The sequence below is a fragment of the Dendrobates tinctorius genome, unplaced genomic scaffold, assembly GCF_039654945.1.
Source record: "Dendrobates tinctorius isolate UK_male_01 unplaced genomic scaffold, ASM3965494v1 ptg000028l, whole genome shotgun sequence".
In the NCBI taxonomy this organism is placed as follows: Eukaryota; Metazoa; Chordata; class Amphibia; order Anura; family Dendrobatidae; genus Dendrobates; species Dendrobates tinctorius.
The window spans coordinates 11,842,794-11,858,619 of record NW_027361696.1 but is presented as its reverse complement, the minus strand read 5'-3'; the positions used below and the strand labels follow the sequence as shown (position 1 = coordinate 11,858,619).

General features: G+C 51.4%; 1 protein-coding gene across 6 annotated transcripts in view; it reads right to left on the bottom strand.

Moving 5' to 3' along the window:
- The window catches only part of HSPG2 (heparan sulfate proteoglycan 2), a 296,550-nt gene that overhangs the window by 52,914 nt on the left and 227,810 nt on the right, over positions 1-15,826 (bottom strand). For all 6 annotated transcript variants that reach the window (XM_073570126.1, XM_073570127.1, XM_073570128.1 and 3 more), the window contains 17 exons: positions 15,645-15,774; positions 14,590-14,744; positions 14,385-14,514; positions 14,059-14,213; positions 13,457-13,595; positions 12,716-12,859; positions 12,511-12,645; positions 12,176-12,357; positions 11,403-11,598; positions 11,142-11,321; positions 8,604-8,864; positions 8,289-8,451; positions 6,831-6,928; positions 6,483-6,749; positions 6,290-6,402; positions 5,627-5,774; positions 3,578-3,688 (listed from right to left, as the gene is read on the bottom strand). In XM_073570126.1, coding sequence (XP_073426227.1) covers positions 3,578-3,688; positions 5,627-5,774; positions 6,290-6,402; positions 6,483-6,749; positions 6,831-6,928; positions 8,289-8,451; positions 8,604-8,864; positions 11,142-11,321; positions 11,403-11,598; positions 12,176-12,357; positions 12,511-12,645; positions 12,716-12,859; positions 13,457-13,595; positions 14,059-14,213; positions 14,385-14,514; positions 14,590-14,744; positions 15,645-15,774 — 2,707 coding nt within the window. The remainder of the gene's footprint in view (positions 1-3,577; positions 3,689-5,626; positions 5,775-6,289; positions 6,403-6,482; positions 6,750-6,830; positions 6,929-8,288; positions 8,452-8,603; positions 8,865-11,141; positions 11,322-11,402; positions 11,599-12,175; positions 12,358-12,510; positions 12,646-12,715; positions 12,860-13,456; positions 13,596-14,058; positions 14,214-14,384; positions 14,515-14,589; positions 14,745-15,644; positions 15,775-15,826) is intronic.

The following is a 15,826-nucleotide window of genomic DNA, read 5'->3' as shown; positions in this document are numbered from 1 at the left end:
TAGCTGCCACCAAGCTCTGTCAGAGCGACAAGGAAATCCCTTCTGACTCCTTCCACACCAGGGCTAAGACAGTGCTGCAAGGAACGCTCTCCAGCTCCTTCCTCCACCAAGGATGGTTGAAATGAACACTATAATCAACACTGATTGCAACACCTGTGACTCTTTTATAGCAGAGCCAGAGCAATCACACCTGCATTATAATCATGTGCACTAACTAAAGAAACCAGAGTGCAATGACGCTGACCACCACCGGGGGCAAATTTAGAACAAAAGACACCACAGTGAAATAATCCTAATGGCCACCGGGGGCAAAAACCAAACTTAAGCACAGCTTAAGAAAAAAAAAGGTTACCTGTGCTTTTTATCTGTCCTGATCCAGCATGGATCATGACACCTCCATAGTATAAATGTTTTGTATGAAATGGGGCGGACGTGGAGCGGACGGCATGAACTCGCTATCACAATGGGATGACTGTTTCTTGTAGGGGAAATGGTCACTTTGTTGCGTTTTTTTTCCTGGCTCTTACGCATCCTGCCTACTTTGTCCTCCACGGGGGTAATTTCCCAGGTGACTACTTTCTATCCTCACATACACCAGTGTAGACCTGGAGCCGGACACATCAGATCCTTCCCACTTTATGTTGTTATACACCATGATTCCGGCTCCGAGCTGAAACACGTGGCTCAGTCGATTGTGGATTTCTGATGATCACCAGAACATTTATCTTTAATATTGGAAAAATAATGAGTTTTCATAAATTTTTTTCCACCTTGGTTTGGAGATTACTTTCCTCCTTTTTACACTTGATTAAGTCCAAGACTGGGACAGCTTAGAGCGATCTACCTCCACCCAACAAGGCTCTAGCTGTGGTGAGCTGACATATCCCCCTCTCCTTCCATTTGTAAAGCACCAGAATTGGCACATCAAATTGATTTGCCATTTGTGAGGCGTCCTAGGGTTGGCGGCATTACTCTGGGAGGGGGCCAATAGCCATGGCCCTTTTCTATGTTATTATCAGCCTACAGCTGTCTGCTTTCCCTCAGCTGGTTATTAAAACAGGGGGAGGGGACGAATATCATCGACCTCTGTCTGTAGATAAGAAGCTGCATTAGAGAGGAGCGTCACATCACAGAGAATTACTGCAAACACATTACATACGGAGGCTGGGAGAGGAAAAAAAGGGCCTGATTCGCTCCTGACACGCGCACTCGCTCCTGACACACGCACTCGCTCCTGAGACGCAAACTCACTCCTGACACACGCACTTGCACCTGACACGCGCTTGCTCCTGACACACATTCACTCATGACACGCACACTCCTGACACACACGCTCGCTCCTGAAATGCGCGATCACTCCTGACACGCGCGCGCTCCTTACATGCACGTTCACTCCTGACGAGCGCTCACTCCTGACACGCACACTTGCTCCTGACATTTTCAGATCCTTTAGGGAGTGATATTGAGACCACTACAAGGAGGGAGATGATGGGAGCGATACCAAGGCCTCTACAAGGAGGGGGATAATGAGAATGATACCGAGTTCTCTACACGGAGGGGGATGATGGGAGTGATACCGAGGCCTCTATAATGAGGGAGATCATGGGAGTGATACCGAGACCTCAAATAGGAGGGGAATGATGGGATCGATACCGAGGTCTCTAATAGGAGGGGGATGATGGGAGTGATATCAAGGCCTTTACAAGAAGGGGGATGATGGGAGTGATACCAAGGCCTCTCCAAGGAGGGGGATAATGGTTGTGATACCGAGGTCTCTAAAATGAAGGGGATGATAGGAGTGATACCGAGACCTCAACAAGGAAGGGGATGATTGGAGCGATATCGAGGCCTCTACAAGGAGGGGGATGATGGGAGTGATACCAAGGCCTCTATATGGAGGGGGATGATGGGAGTGATACCAAGGCCTCTATATGGAGGGGGATGATGGGAGTGATACCAAGGCCTTTAAAATGAGGGAGATGATGGGAGTGATACCAAGGCCTCTACAAGGAGGGGGACAATGGGAGTGAGGCTATGTGCACACGTTGCGAAATTGCCGCGGAAATTTCTGCGGGAATTCCGGAATTCCATTCCTCGGGAAATATGCGAGAAAACCGCATTTTAATTCCCGCCTATTTCCCGCGGAAAAACTAGCGATTTGCAAGCGTATTTAGCATCACTTGGAAAACTGATTGACAGGTTGGTCACACTCGTCAAATATAGTGTTTGACTAGTGTGACCAACTTTTTACTATTGGGGCTGCCTATGCAGCATCAGTAGTAAAAAGATCTAATGTTAAAAATAATTAAAAAAAAATAAAAAATGGTGTTTTTTTCACCTTCTGGCGGCGCAGCGTTCCCGATCATTGCGATGCTCCCGGCAGGTCCTGTTCCGTGATGCATTGCGACAATGACCTTTGATGACGTCGCGGTTTCGCGAGACCGCGACGTCATCAAAGGTCATTGTCGCAATGCATCCCTGGGAACGGGAGTTGCCGGGAGCATCGCTGAGGCCTGGTGATGCTGCGAGGGACATCGGAAGGTGAGAATATGATGATTTTTTTATTTTAATTCTATTTTTTACAGGGATATGGTACCCAGAGCCTGGAGGAGAATCTCCTCTCCTCCAGACCGTGGGTACCATCCGCAAATGTTCTGCTTACTTTTCGCATGGTGGGCACAGCCACATGCGGAAAGTAAGCAGAACAATGCATTCCTATGTGTGCGGATTTTCCCGCGATTTCGCACAAAGAATGAGCATGCTGCGTATTTTTCCGCGATGCAATTCCGCCGCGGAAAAATCTTCAGCATTAGCACAGCATGTGCGGAATGCCATAGGATTGCATGGGATGCTTTTTTTTGCGTTTTCGAGGCAAAATCGCTCGTTTAAAATCGCCGCAAAAAAATGCTACGTGTGAACACAGCCTGATACCGAGACCTCTAAAATGAGGGGAATGATAGGAGTAATACCGAGGTCTCTACATGGAGGGGGATGATGGGAGTGATGCTGAACACTGAACGGCATCGCCCACGTTGTTATGCTGGGGGAAGACGGTGACATGTGTAGTAGGAATCTGCTACAGTCACATGGTGCACAGAACAATGCATGATGGGAGTCCCTTCTCGGCTTCAGACCATGCTGTGGCTGCACTTGGGGGGCCGCTGCCCTCGAGGACGAGGGTTCATGCATCTCTACAGTATCTCGCCATTCTGAACACTGCAAACATGGGATCAGATGGGAGGACGGCTGTGCAGGCTGACATGCAAGGCCGGGCACTTACCGGAGTACAGGACAAGGGCTGGGGGAGAGAAGAGGAGTACAGAGTGAGAGGAGACCAGCAGCTGGGAGTCACAGGCCTAATACCATAGAGGGGGTCTTTACAGTAGGAGCAGAGGTGACTGATATTACAGTCAGTCATCTGACCTGCTAATACAGGAGCCGAAACGTGTGGCAATAACCGTCCCCACCGGCGTCTCCTCCTCCAGGTTTCGTAGATAAAAGCTCCATCATTACCCCGGACCCTTCACGGTGTGTACATAATATATACATACAGTGCACGCCATCGCCAAGCTCTTACCATCGGCGTAGTCTGGCCGGAAGGTGATCTTTATATCAAATTTCTTGTGGGCATCTTTCAGGCTCGGCAGCGCGAGGTGGGAATGACCGGTGAAATACGGCACAACCCTCTCTGAAATATATTAAGAAAAACAGAAGAAATGACGGACAGCCCAGGAGCCGGACCTATGCCAAACAAGACAAGGCCCCAAAGCTGGATCTATGCTGAACAAGCCACAGCCCTGGAGTTGGACCTGTGCCAAACAAGTCAAGGGCCCAGAGCCAGACCTCTACAGAACAAAACAGCACTGGAGCCAGACCTCTGCCAAACAAGACACGGCCCTGGAGCAGGACCTCTGCTAAACAAGACACGGCCCTGGAGCAGGACCTGTGCCGAACAAGACAAGGCCCCAAAGCTTGACCTGTGCCGAACAAGACAAGGCCTTGGAGTCGGACCTGTGCCAAACAAGTCAAGGGCTCAGAGCTGGACCTCTACAGAACAAAACACAGCACTGGAGCCAGACCTCTGCCAAACAAGACAAGGCCCTGGAGCAAGACCTCTGCCGAACAAGACAAGGCCCCGGAGCTGGACCTGTGCTGAACAAGGGACGGCCCCGGAGGCGGACCTGTGCTGAACAAGACATGGCCTCGGAGGTGTACCTGTGCTGAACAAGACACAAGCCCCGGAGCCGGACCTGTGCCGAACAAGACACAGCCCCGAAGCCGGATCTGTGCCGAACAAGACTTGGCCCCAGAGGCGGACCTGTGCCAAACAATACACGGCCCCGGAATGGACCTGTGCCGAACAAGACAAGGCCCTGGAGCTGAAGCTGTGCCGGACAAGACACAACCCTGGAGCCGAACCTGTGCCGAACAAGACACGGTCACCTGTGCCAAACAAGACAAGGCCCTATAGTCGGACCTGTGCCAAGCAGGTTAAGGCCCCAGAGCCGGACCTCTACAGAACAAAATACAACCCTGGAGCCAAACAAGCAACAGCCCTGGAGTCGGACTTGTTACAAACAAGCTACAGCTCTAGAGCCGGACTTCTAAAGAACAAAACACAGCCCTGGAGCCAAACCAGCACCGAATAAGACAAGGCCCGTAGCCGAACCTGTGCCGACCAAGACAAGGCCCCAGAGCCGGACCTGCACCGAACAAGCCAAGGCCCCAGAGCTGGACATCTACAGAACAAAACACAGCCCTGGAGCTGGACCTGTGCTGAACAAGACAAGGGCCCAGAGACAGACATCTACAAAACCAAACACAGCCCTGGAGCCGGATTTATGCCGAACAAGACACGGTCCGGGAGAAGGACCTCTACCGAACAAAACCTGGACCTGGATCCGGAACTTTTCCGAACAAGACACAGCCCTGGAGCTGAGCCTGTGCAGAACAAGACATGACCTGGAGCCAGTCCTGTACGAACAAAACATGGCCCCAGAAACAAACCTCTGCCAGACAAGACACTGCCCCGGAGAAGTACCTCTGCTAGACAGACGGACTTCTGCCAGACAAAACACGGCCCATGAGATGGACCTCTGCCAGACAAGACACAGCCCCAGGGAAGGACCTCTGCTGGAGAGGACACCACCCTGGGAAGGACCTCTGCCGAACAAGACAGAGGTCCTTCTCAGGGGCAGTGCCCTGTTTGGCAGAGGTCCTTCTTGGGGAAGGTGTCCTGTTTGGCAGAGGTCCTTCTCGGGGGCAGTGTCCTGCCCCCGAGAAGGACCTTTGCCAAACAGGATACCTTCCCCGAGAAGGACCTCTGCCAAACAGGATACCTCCCCCGAGAAGGACCTCTGCCGGAGGGACACCAGCCCGGAGAAGGACCTCCACCGGAGAGGACACCGGCCCGGAGAAGGACCTCTGCCGGAGAGGACACCGGCCCAGAGAAGGGCCTCTGCCAGACACAACACCACCCTGGAGTAGGGGCCTCTGCCAGACTCGACACTGCCCCTGGCAAGGACCTGTGCCAGACAAGACATAGCTCCGAAGCCTTTCCCATATCAAGAACGGTCTGTAGACACAGATAATGAACCCTAGAAATTCTCTTCCTACAACGTCTCACCTCGCACTTTAAGCATGGAGAAGGCGGTAACTCTGCCCTGGCGGTTGGCGGCGGTGCACACATAAGTGCCGGCATCTTCAGGCTTCACAGACGGTATCGTGAGGACGTTATTCTCTATTCCAGCTTCACTGGGGAGGTCGCCCTCCAGCTGTCACAACACAGAGGAGAGTCAGACGACCCAGACATCATATGTACATATGTATCTACAGGGGGAGGTACTCCTACTGTATACATGTGGTGATGTACCTCGATTACAGGGGAGGCATTTCGACTGCCCAGATATGGTGGTATACCTCAGGTACTGAAGGCCCCTCCGACTGCCCACATGCGTTGGTATACCTTGGGTGCTGAGGGCCCCTCCCACTGCACACATGTGGTGGTGTATTCTGAGGTACTGGGAGGTCTCGAGTACAGGGAAGGCACTCCGACCGCCCACATGTGGCGGTGTACCCCGAGTACAGGGGAGGCACTCCGACTGCCCAAATGTGGTGTTGTAATCCGATTACAGGGGAGGCAGCCGACTGCCCACATGTGGTGGAATACCTGGGGTCCTGAGGGCCCCTCCAACTGTACACATGTGCTGGTGTTCCCCGGTTACTGGGGGGCCTTCTGACTGCCCACATGTGGTGGTGAACCCCTGGTGGAGAGCCTCACACACTGTACCTTAGTCCATGTGATTTCAGGCACCGGGAATCCAGATGCCAGGCAGGGAAAGACAGCGGTGGATCCGGTTGTAATCTCCTTCATCTCTGGTTGGGCAGCGATTTGCGGGACGGCTGTGAAGATGAAGACAATGATGAGTCAGGAGATATCGAGGGGAAGAAGAGGAGGAGATAAAACAAGAACGTCCCCTTACACTGCACATGGAGGATGACATGGGACTGCACCTCGCCCACGTGATTGGTGACTGTGCAACGGTACTGTCCAGCGTCTGACTGCTTCACCTGCTCCATCCGCAGCAGGCCGCCACTCACAATGGCATCACTCGACAGCCGGCCTCCCACTTTGCTCCAGGTGACTTTGGCACCAGGGTCTCCAATAGCAAGACATTCAAACTCCACAGAGTTTCCGGCCAGTACGGTCTGCACCGAAGTGCGGATGTTAATTCTGACTTTTGGCAGCACTGATGGTGAGAAGACAAGGGTGTGTCAGGGACAGACCAGCTCCAGCAGTCTCCATCCAGTCCCAGAGTCCTGGAACTCACCTTGGACCACCAGCTTCCCACTGTCTTGGGCCTGACCCAACTTGCTACTGGCTCTGCAAGTATAGACGCCTTCATTCCCTCGCTCCAAGTTGGTGATCCTGGGATGAACAAATGGGGTCAGATATCGGGGTGATGGACTAGACCTCAGGGTCAACACACCGGACCAGACCTCGGGGTGATGGGCCAGACCTCAGGGTCATCACATGGGGCCAGACCTTGGGGTGATGGATTAGACCTCAGGATGACGAGCCAGACCATGGGTTGAACACACGGGGCCAGACCTCGGGGTGCTGAGCTAGTCCTTGGGATAATGGGCCAGACCACGGGGTGACGGGACAGACCTCGGGATGATGGGCCAGATCTCGGGATGAGTCAGACCTTGGAATAATGGGCCAGACCTCAGGGTGACAGACCAGACCTCGGAGTGATGAGCCAGACCACCTTGGGATAATGGGCCAGACCTTGGGAAAATGGACCAGACTTCGGGGTTATGAGCCAGACCTCGGAATAATGGGCCAGACCTTGGGGTGACAGGCCAGACCTCGGGGTGACGAGTCAGACCTTGGGATAATGGGCCAGACCTTGGGATAATGGGCCAGACCTCAGGGTGATGAACCAGACCTTAGGATAAAGGGCCAGACCTCGGGGTGATGAGCCAGACCTTGGGAAAATGGGCTAGACCTCGGGGTGATGAGCCAGACCTTGGGATAATGGGCCAGACCTCGGAGTGACGGGCCAGACCTCGGGGTGAAAAGTCAGACCTTGGGATAATGGGCCAGATGTTGGGAAAGTGGGCCAGACCTCGGGGTGATGAGCCAGACCATGGGATAATGGGCCAGACCTCGGGGTAACTTGCCAGACCTTGGGGTGACAGGCCAGATCTCGGGGTGACTCGCCAGACCTCGAGTGACGGGCCAGACATTGAGGTGATGGGTTTCTCCAGAGCATTGGGGCGAGTGGTTGGTGCATAATTCTTGGAGTATAAGTGACTCGCAGATGAGACGCCAACCTGCAGGAATGATGGCGGCCCCATGAGCAGAGCCGCTGAACACCTGGGCTCTAATGATGGCTGCCCAGGATTTTCCATAGGGTGGGAGATCTCTCAATCACTACTGGGGTCTGATCTAACCCTGAATGGGGGGAGTGGCTCTGTCTAAATTAAGTGGAGGGGAGGTCGGTGCTCCACTTACTCTGATGGTCCCACAGACAAGGACTGGACTACAAGAATTGTTCTCCATACAGATGGGCCCCATTCTTAGGGGCCCATCATATGGAGCACAATTCTTGTGGTCCAGGCCTGGTCCCAGCGGTCAAACCCTCCGCAGTCAGTAAATGTTCCCCCGCCCGAGCTCTCAGAGTTGCGAATACCCAGTGGCCTTACACGGCGCGGCGTTCCCATCCCACAGGGTTAGATCTGAGGGGGGAATTACAATGTGTGCGGGGTGAGACCCCTCTTACCGGATCCAGGCCCCGTCCACTGTGTGATTAGATGGGAGCTCTCCACCCTCTTTAATCCACTGGATCTTTGCCCGGGGAACTCCCAGGACGGTGCAGGTGAACTCTGCTGTGTCACCCACAGCCTTGGTGTCGACCTGAGGTGACACCCGGACAGAAAAGGGAGCTGCAGAAAGGAAAAAGGAGAAGTCAGTGAGAGCAATGATCCCGTGGTGAGGAGGGCGATGGCAGCGGGGCATATCCGACCCCAGGATGTGGCCCCCAGCATGGCGGAGACCTCCGAGACGATACAACATGGTGGAGCTCTTCATCACTCACCTACAACACTGATGTGGGTCAGGGCCGCACTTTCTCCAACCTTGTTACTGACGACACAGCGGTAGGTGCCGGCGTCTGCGGCTGCCGCCCGACCGATGAGCAGGACGCCGTCAGGCAGCTCGGCGGAGCGTGGCACCGAACCATTCACTTTACTCCACTGGAATTTAAGAGGAGGAGTCCCGTGCGCCAAACACTGCAACCGGATGGGCTCCCCGACACTGACGGACAGCTCATCAGGGAGGGTAGTAGCGTACGGCGGGTCTGGGGAAAACGGAAAAAAGTGGACACTGAAAAAGAATCCTCACCACACCACATGTACCCCCGTATAAAGAGCCATGTCACCACATGTACCACGTATTCAGAGCCACGTCTCCACATGTACCCTGTATTCAGAGCCACATCACCGCATGTACCCCCGTATTCAGTGCAATGTCATTGCATGTACCTCTGCATTCACTTCAACAACTCCCCATGTCCCCTGTATTCAGAGCCACATCACCGCATGTACCCCCGTTTTCAGTGCAATGTCATCACATGTACCCCATATTCAGTATTCAGAGCCAATCACCAAATGTACCCCGTATTCGGAGCAATAACACATGTACACCGTATTCAGTGCATTGTCACCTCATGTACCTCCAAACTCAGAGCAATATCCCCGCAAGTACACCTGTATTCAGAGCAATGTCACCACATGTACTCCGTGTTCAGAGGCACATCACATGTACCCCGTATTCAGTGCAATGTCACCTCATGTATCCCCACACTCTGAGTAATTTCCCTGCAAGTACACCCGTATTCAGAGCAATGTAACCTCATGTACCACCAAACTGAGAGCAACGTCCCCGCAAGTACACCCATATTCAGAGCAATGTTACTTCATGTACACCCATACTCAGAGCAACAACACACGTTTTCCCATATTCAGAGCAACATGTATCCTCATATTCAGTGCCACACCACCACATGTACACCCAGTTTGTTATTGCCCCTTTGTATCTGATATTCCACTGCTGACCTTTGGACCGTGTTTTGACTACCCGTTTGTTATTGCCCCTTTGCATCTGATATTCTGCTGCTGACCTTTGAACTGTGCTCAGACAACCCGTTTGTTATTGAGCCTTTGCTTATCTGTTGTTTCTCAGGTATTCTGACCCTGACATGTGACCTGACTTAAGACTTCGTGTTTTCCCTTGGTTTACTAGATATTCTTTTGCTATTTACCCACCTCGAAAAGTCTGACTTCTCTGACTCACGGCCTGTCCATGGATTTTGACTATTGTCACTACCGTCACAGTACCCCTGTGCAGTGGAAATATGTATTTGTAGGTGATGTAAGACTGGCAGTAAATTGGCACCTGTTCTTAGGCTGCAGCTCTTCACAAAGGTCTCAGATCCCAGGGTGCCTTTCTGAGAACACACAGAATTGGAACTATTTCACACCTCTGACGCCTTTGAAGGAAGATGCCAAATGGGACCTAGTGCAGCCTGACACTTTCTATTTACTATGAGAAAGAAAGTTTACGACAAAGAGAAAAACTAAATGTATTCATTGGTAAAGTATCGTCCAGTCACAAACCAGGAATTAGAATATTACCATGAGAGGCTGGTATAGAAATCTGATCTCCAGGCTAAGCCTATAAATTGGGCCTACACAAAGAAAGTTGTTCACAGATTGAGGACAGCCAAGCTGATGTGATCCATTTCATATTCATCCCCCCCCCCCCGGGAACAGAATACCAGACTGAAAAGTTTAGATATTTCTGTAAGCTTCTCCCTTTTATTTTATAACAGTTTTGCATATTTGTATGTCACCTTTTATTCCCATAGTTTTTTATATCCTTTTATGGTAAGCACTGTACCTTTTCTATTAAAGCTTAAAACTTTAATATGTTTGAACCTTGTATACTCGAAAAGAATCCATTACCTAAGAGTGTGTGATCTTAGTGATTGGCAGACAGTAATAGTAGATTTTCCGGGACTCATCGCCTGTGTGTTCGCCTGTGTGTTCGGTGAGTGGTGGCAGCGTGTATGAAGCGGGGTAGAGTGGTCTGTGTTGGGGTGTGATTTATGCTTCCATTGCAGCATAGGACAGAGGTTGAATGCTGGATTGAGTGAGAGGAGATAGATTAAGCCTTGCAGGTGCAACCCCAAGTCACGTGCTGAGAAGCGGCTACGTGACACCCTGTATTCAGAGTAACGTCACTGCATGTACCACCATATTCAGAGCAACACCATCACATGTACCCTCGTATTCAAAGCAACACCATCACATATACCCTCGTATTCAGAGCAACGACACCACATGTAAACCCATATTGAGAGCAACATCACCGCATATAACCCCATATTCAGAGCAACATCACCCCAGGTGTAAAACATCGGTGCGCTCAGTGTGGGTGGAGGCCTCAGTAACCTGCTGCCATGTCTGAGCTCATGCAGATAGTGCCAGAAGCACAACATTCTGCTGTCAGGAGTGAGCGATGTCCCCACAGTCCGGGTCGTGCGGCGAAGACACGGCTGCAGAGCGCTTCTTACTTTCCACGTCCAGGGTGATGAAGACCTCGGAGTGGCCATCAGCGTTGGAGGCATTGCAGATGTACTGCCCCGAGTCCTGCTGTGCCACTCTGGGGATGACCAGGCTGTCGTTCACAATCTGGTGCTGCCAGGGTAGTGGCGCCCGCAGCTTGGACCATGTGATGCTCGGAGTTGGGTTTCCTGCACAACAAGGAAATGGAAAAATTTAGTTTCTGTTGATAAAATAGAAAAAAGGATTTGTGAAGAAACAGGCGACGTCACCTGCAGCAGAACATCGCAGCGTGGCGGTCTCCCCGGCCAGCACCACGTGCACGGACTGCTCCACAGAGGCCGCCGGAGCGCTCGGCTTCATCACTCGGTCTTCAACAATTACGTCCACGAGGACCTGGGCAGAGCCAGCCGGGTTGTGTCCAACGCAGGTGTAAGATCCAGAGTCGCCCAGCTTCACCGAGGTAATCTACGGCAGAAAGTGATGAGGAACCTGAATACAGCAGCCACATGGACGGTGAGAACCAAGCGCTGATCCACTGACTACAGGTCATTGGTGCCACACAGGATCCTACCCAAACTGTGCTCACCAAACACATGTTGTCACCACATATTCATTGTTTGTGCAGGGCGTTATACACTCGCGCATGGGGGGTGGTATAAACTACGGGGACATATACACAGCGCATGCGGGAACGGTATACACTGCGCATGCGGTATACACTTTGCGCATGGGGGGCGGTATACACTGTGGCGCGGGGGCGGTGTACACTTCGTGCAAGGGGGACGTATACACTGCGCATGTGGGGACGGTATACACTGCACATTCGGTATACGCTTTGCGCACGGGGCGGTGTACACTTCATGCAAGGGGGCCGTATAGACTGCGCTGTGGTATACACTGTGAAGTATACACTGCGCGCCCGGGGACAGTATACACTGTGCCCATGGGCGGTATACCCTATGTGTGGAAAGGAGGATTGGTGATACGATGGTTCTGTAGCACAGGTCCAGTACAGAGTGTGTGGCGGCTCAGGGGTCAGTACCTGTAGCACCGCGTGACTGTCCAGTGGAACATGGTTCTGTTGTCGGATGGTCTGTCTAGATCCGGTACGACGCCAGCTGACCACAGGACGAGGGTCTCCCACCCCAGAACATTCCAGGTACACGGTTTCTCCCACATTCACCTTAATCGGTCCGGGAGGAATCACCGACACTGTGGGACGTCCTAGAACACAATAATGCACGGACACCGATGACTTCCACCGCCGCCGCAAGATAATAGCATCTGCCACCAGTTGTAGTTGGAAATTACAGGGAAGATGAGAAACCATCATGGCCAGTGTGGCACTGCTGCTGCTGATCTCGTGCTGTCACTCACCTTCCACCACCAGAGTGACAGCGCTGTCCACTGCCCCGAAGGCATTGGCGGCCATGCAGCGGTACGCGCCCTGGTTCTTGTGATGGGCCCCCACGATATTTATAATAGAGCCGTTGGAGCTGATGTGGACATTATCTGCAGAGACAGGGCAGAGATGAGCAGAGCTCCTCACACTGACGCCTCAGATCCTGCCCCAACACCTTACCCTGCACAGGCTGATTCTGGCCCATCTTCCAAGTGACACGTATCGGCTGAGCCCCCGTGTGAACGTGGCATTTAAATGTGGCATTTTCCCCCTTGCGAATGGTGGCACTGGGAGGATTGATGGAGATGACTGGAGACTCGAGCCCTAGAAATCAGAGGAATGTCAACAGCCCCATAGAGGACAAGAACTGCCGAGCAGAAAGAATGTGACCTACGGTGAACGTTCTGCTCCCCGGAGAGGACTTGAACTACCAAACAGGAAGAAGGGGACTTACGGTGAACGTTGTCCACCCCGGAGAGGAAAAGAACCGCCGAACAGGAACAAGGGGACTTATGGTGAACGTTCTGCGCCCCATAGAGGACAAGAACCGCCGAGCAGGAAGATGGGAAATTATGGTAAACATTTTGTGCCCCATAGAGGACAAGAACCGCCAAGCAGGAAGATGGGACTTACGGTGAACGTTCTGGCCCCATAGAGGACAAGAACCGCCGTGAAGGAAGAATGGGACTTACGGTGAACGTTCTGCGCCCCATAGAGAACAAGAATCGCCGAGCAGGAAGACGGGAACTTACGGTAAATGTTCTGCACCCCATAGAGGACAGCAGGAAGAAGGGGATTTACGGTGAACGTTCTGCACCCCATAGAGTACAAAGAGCACCGATTGGGAAGAAGGGGACTTACGGTGAACGTTCTGCGTCCCATAGAGGACAAAGAGCGCCGATTGGGAAGATAGAGACTTACGGTAAACGTTCTGCACCCCAGAGAGGACGCTGATGAGGACGGAGGCCTTGAGTGCGCCAGAAAGAGAGCGGTAGTGGCAGACATACTCCCCTGAGTCTGCACTAGAGGCCTGCACGATGCGGAGCCGGGATCCCGAAATCTAAAAATCACATCCACAGTGGGAGAAGAATGGTGTTACATGGGACTGCAAGTGACATCTACTACAGTTTCTCTAGTGTTACATAGAACTGCAGGTAATATATACTACAGTGGCTCTGGTGTTACATAGGACTGCAGAAAACATCTACAGTATCTCTGATGTTACATGGGACTGCAGGTAACATCTACAGTATCTCAGGTGTTACATGGGACTGCAGGTAACATCTACTACAATATCTCAGGTGTTACATGGGACTGCAGGTATCATCTACTACAGTATCTCAGCTGTTACACATGACTGCAGGTAACTACTACATTATCTCAGGTGTTACATGGAACTGCACGTAACATCTACTACATTTTTTCAGGTACTATATGGATCTGCAGGTAATATCTACTCCAGTATCACCGGTGCTACATAGGACTGCAGGGACCACCTCAAACACATGGTGATCTTCTGTTACCTGGTGGTTTGGAGAGAAGCTCGCTCCTGGACGCATCCAGGTAACGGCGGCATCTGGATGTCCGATGACCACACAGTTTACATCCACGGTCTGCCCCTCGGCTACGGGACCTGGGGTCTTCTCTATGAGGATCGGGGTGGGGATGTTTGCTGGCACTGAGGACACAGACAGAAGATGGAAGTCATTACACACAACCTCAGCCCTCGGCTGCGGACCCCAATGGTCAGAAGTTCATGAGGACGTCTTTCTTTTTCTGGCCGCCTGTCTTGTGGATGGATGGCCATAGACTGAGTTTTCACCTGGCACAGATCTCCCTTGCAACCCACCTTGTGATGAATGCCGCACGATGACAGTAATGGCGGCTTCCTGAACCCTGGATCCGGTGTTCACCTGGCAGACGTACTCGCCAGAATCAGCCACAGTGGCTCCAATGATTCGCATTCGTGGTCCCACAACCTGACAGACAACAGTGGAGTATTAGAGAGTCTGCCGAATTTGTGGGCAGCACATCGGCGACCGCGCCTCACTTACCTGGTGATTAGTACTTAGCGGACGTCCATTAGACCGGTGCCAGGTGACTGAATGGCCAGAAAGCCCCTCCATGAGGCAGCTCAGCTCCAGGTTCTGCCCTTCCTCCACAGTCTGGGATGACGGTTCAATCCTAATCGCTCCCGATATGCCGGAGTCTGAAATAGAATATTCTGATAAATGACCACCATCGTTATAGCGGGAATCTGTCAGGCGGGCTGCGATGAGAGCCCCATTAGTAAGGGTAGAAACGAGACAGAACCAGAAAAACAAATTCTCCTCTGGACGTCGTTCATATTGGAATTCTACAAGAACAAAATCACATAGAAAATAAACGTCACGAAGAGAAATAAATGCCCCGAGCCCATAGGCAAGAAAAACTTGTCAGAAAGGTGATGCTGGACATATCCAGAGAGGATGATCAAGTCTCAAATCTGCAGAAAAGCAGTAAACCTGGACATAGAAGAGGTAATAAAAGGCAACAAGGAAAAAGAAGAAAAGATAATAAAAGGCAACAAGGAAAAATAAGGAAAGATAATAAAAGGCAACAGGTAAAAGAGAAGAGATAATAAAAGGCAACAAGAAAAATAGAAGAGATAATAAAAGGCAACAAGGAAAAAAGAAGAAAAGATAACAAAAGGCAACAAGGAAAAAAGAAGAAAAGATAACAAAAGGCAACAAGGAAAAGAGAAAAGAGAAGAGATAATAAAAGGCAACAAGGTAAAAAAGAAGAAAAGATAATAAAAGGCAACAAGGAAAAATAAGAAAAGATGAAAGGCAGCAAGGAAAGAAAAAGAAAAGATGATAAAGAAAAGATGATAAAAGGCAACAAGGAAAAAAAAGATGATGAAAGGCAACAAGGTAAAAAAGAAAAGCTAATAGAAGGCAACAAGGAAAAAAGCTAATAAAAGGCAGCAGGAAAAAAAAGAAAAGATGATAAAAGGCAACAAGGAAAAAAATAAGAAAAGATGATAAAAGGCAACAAGGAAAAAAAAGAAAAGATAATAAAAGGCAGCAAGGAAAATAGAAGAGAAAATACAAGATAACAAAAGACTTACTGTGCCTGGAGCCTTCAATGGAGACGGTGATGGAGGCGGCCTGGATCCCAGAGCTGCCGCTCACCTGGCAGATGTATTCACCCGAGTCCTGGGGGGAGGCGTTAAGTATGCGCAGCCGAGAGCCGTCAACCTGGGTGTGAGTGGAGCAAAGTCTGGTCAGTGTCTGATGGACTGCAGATGCT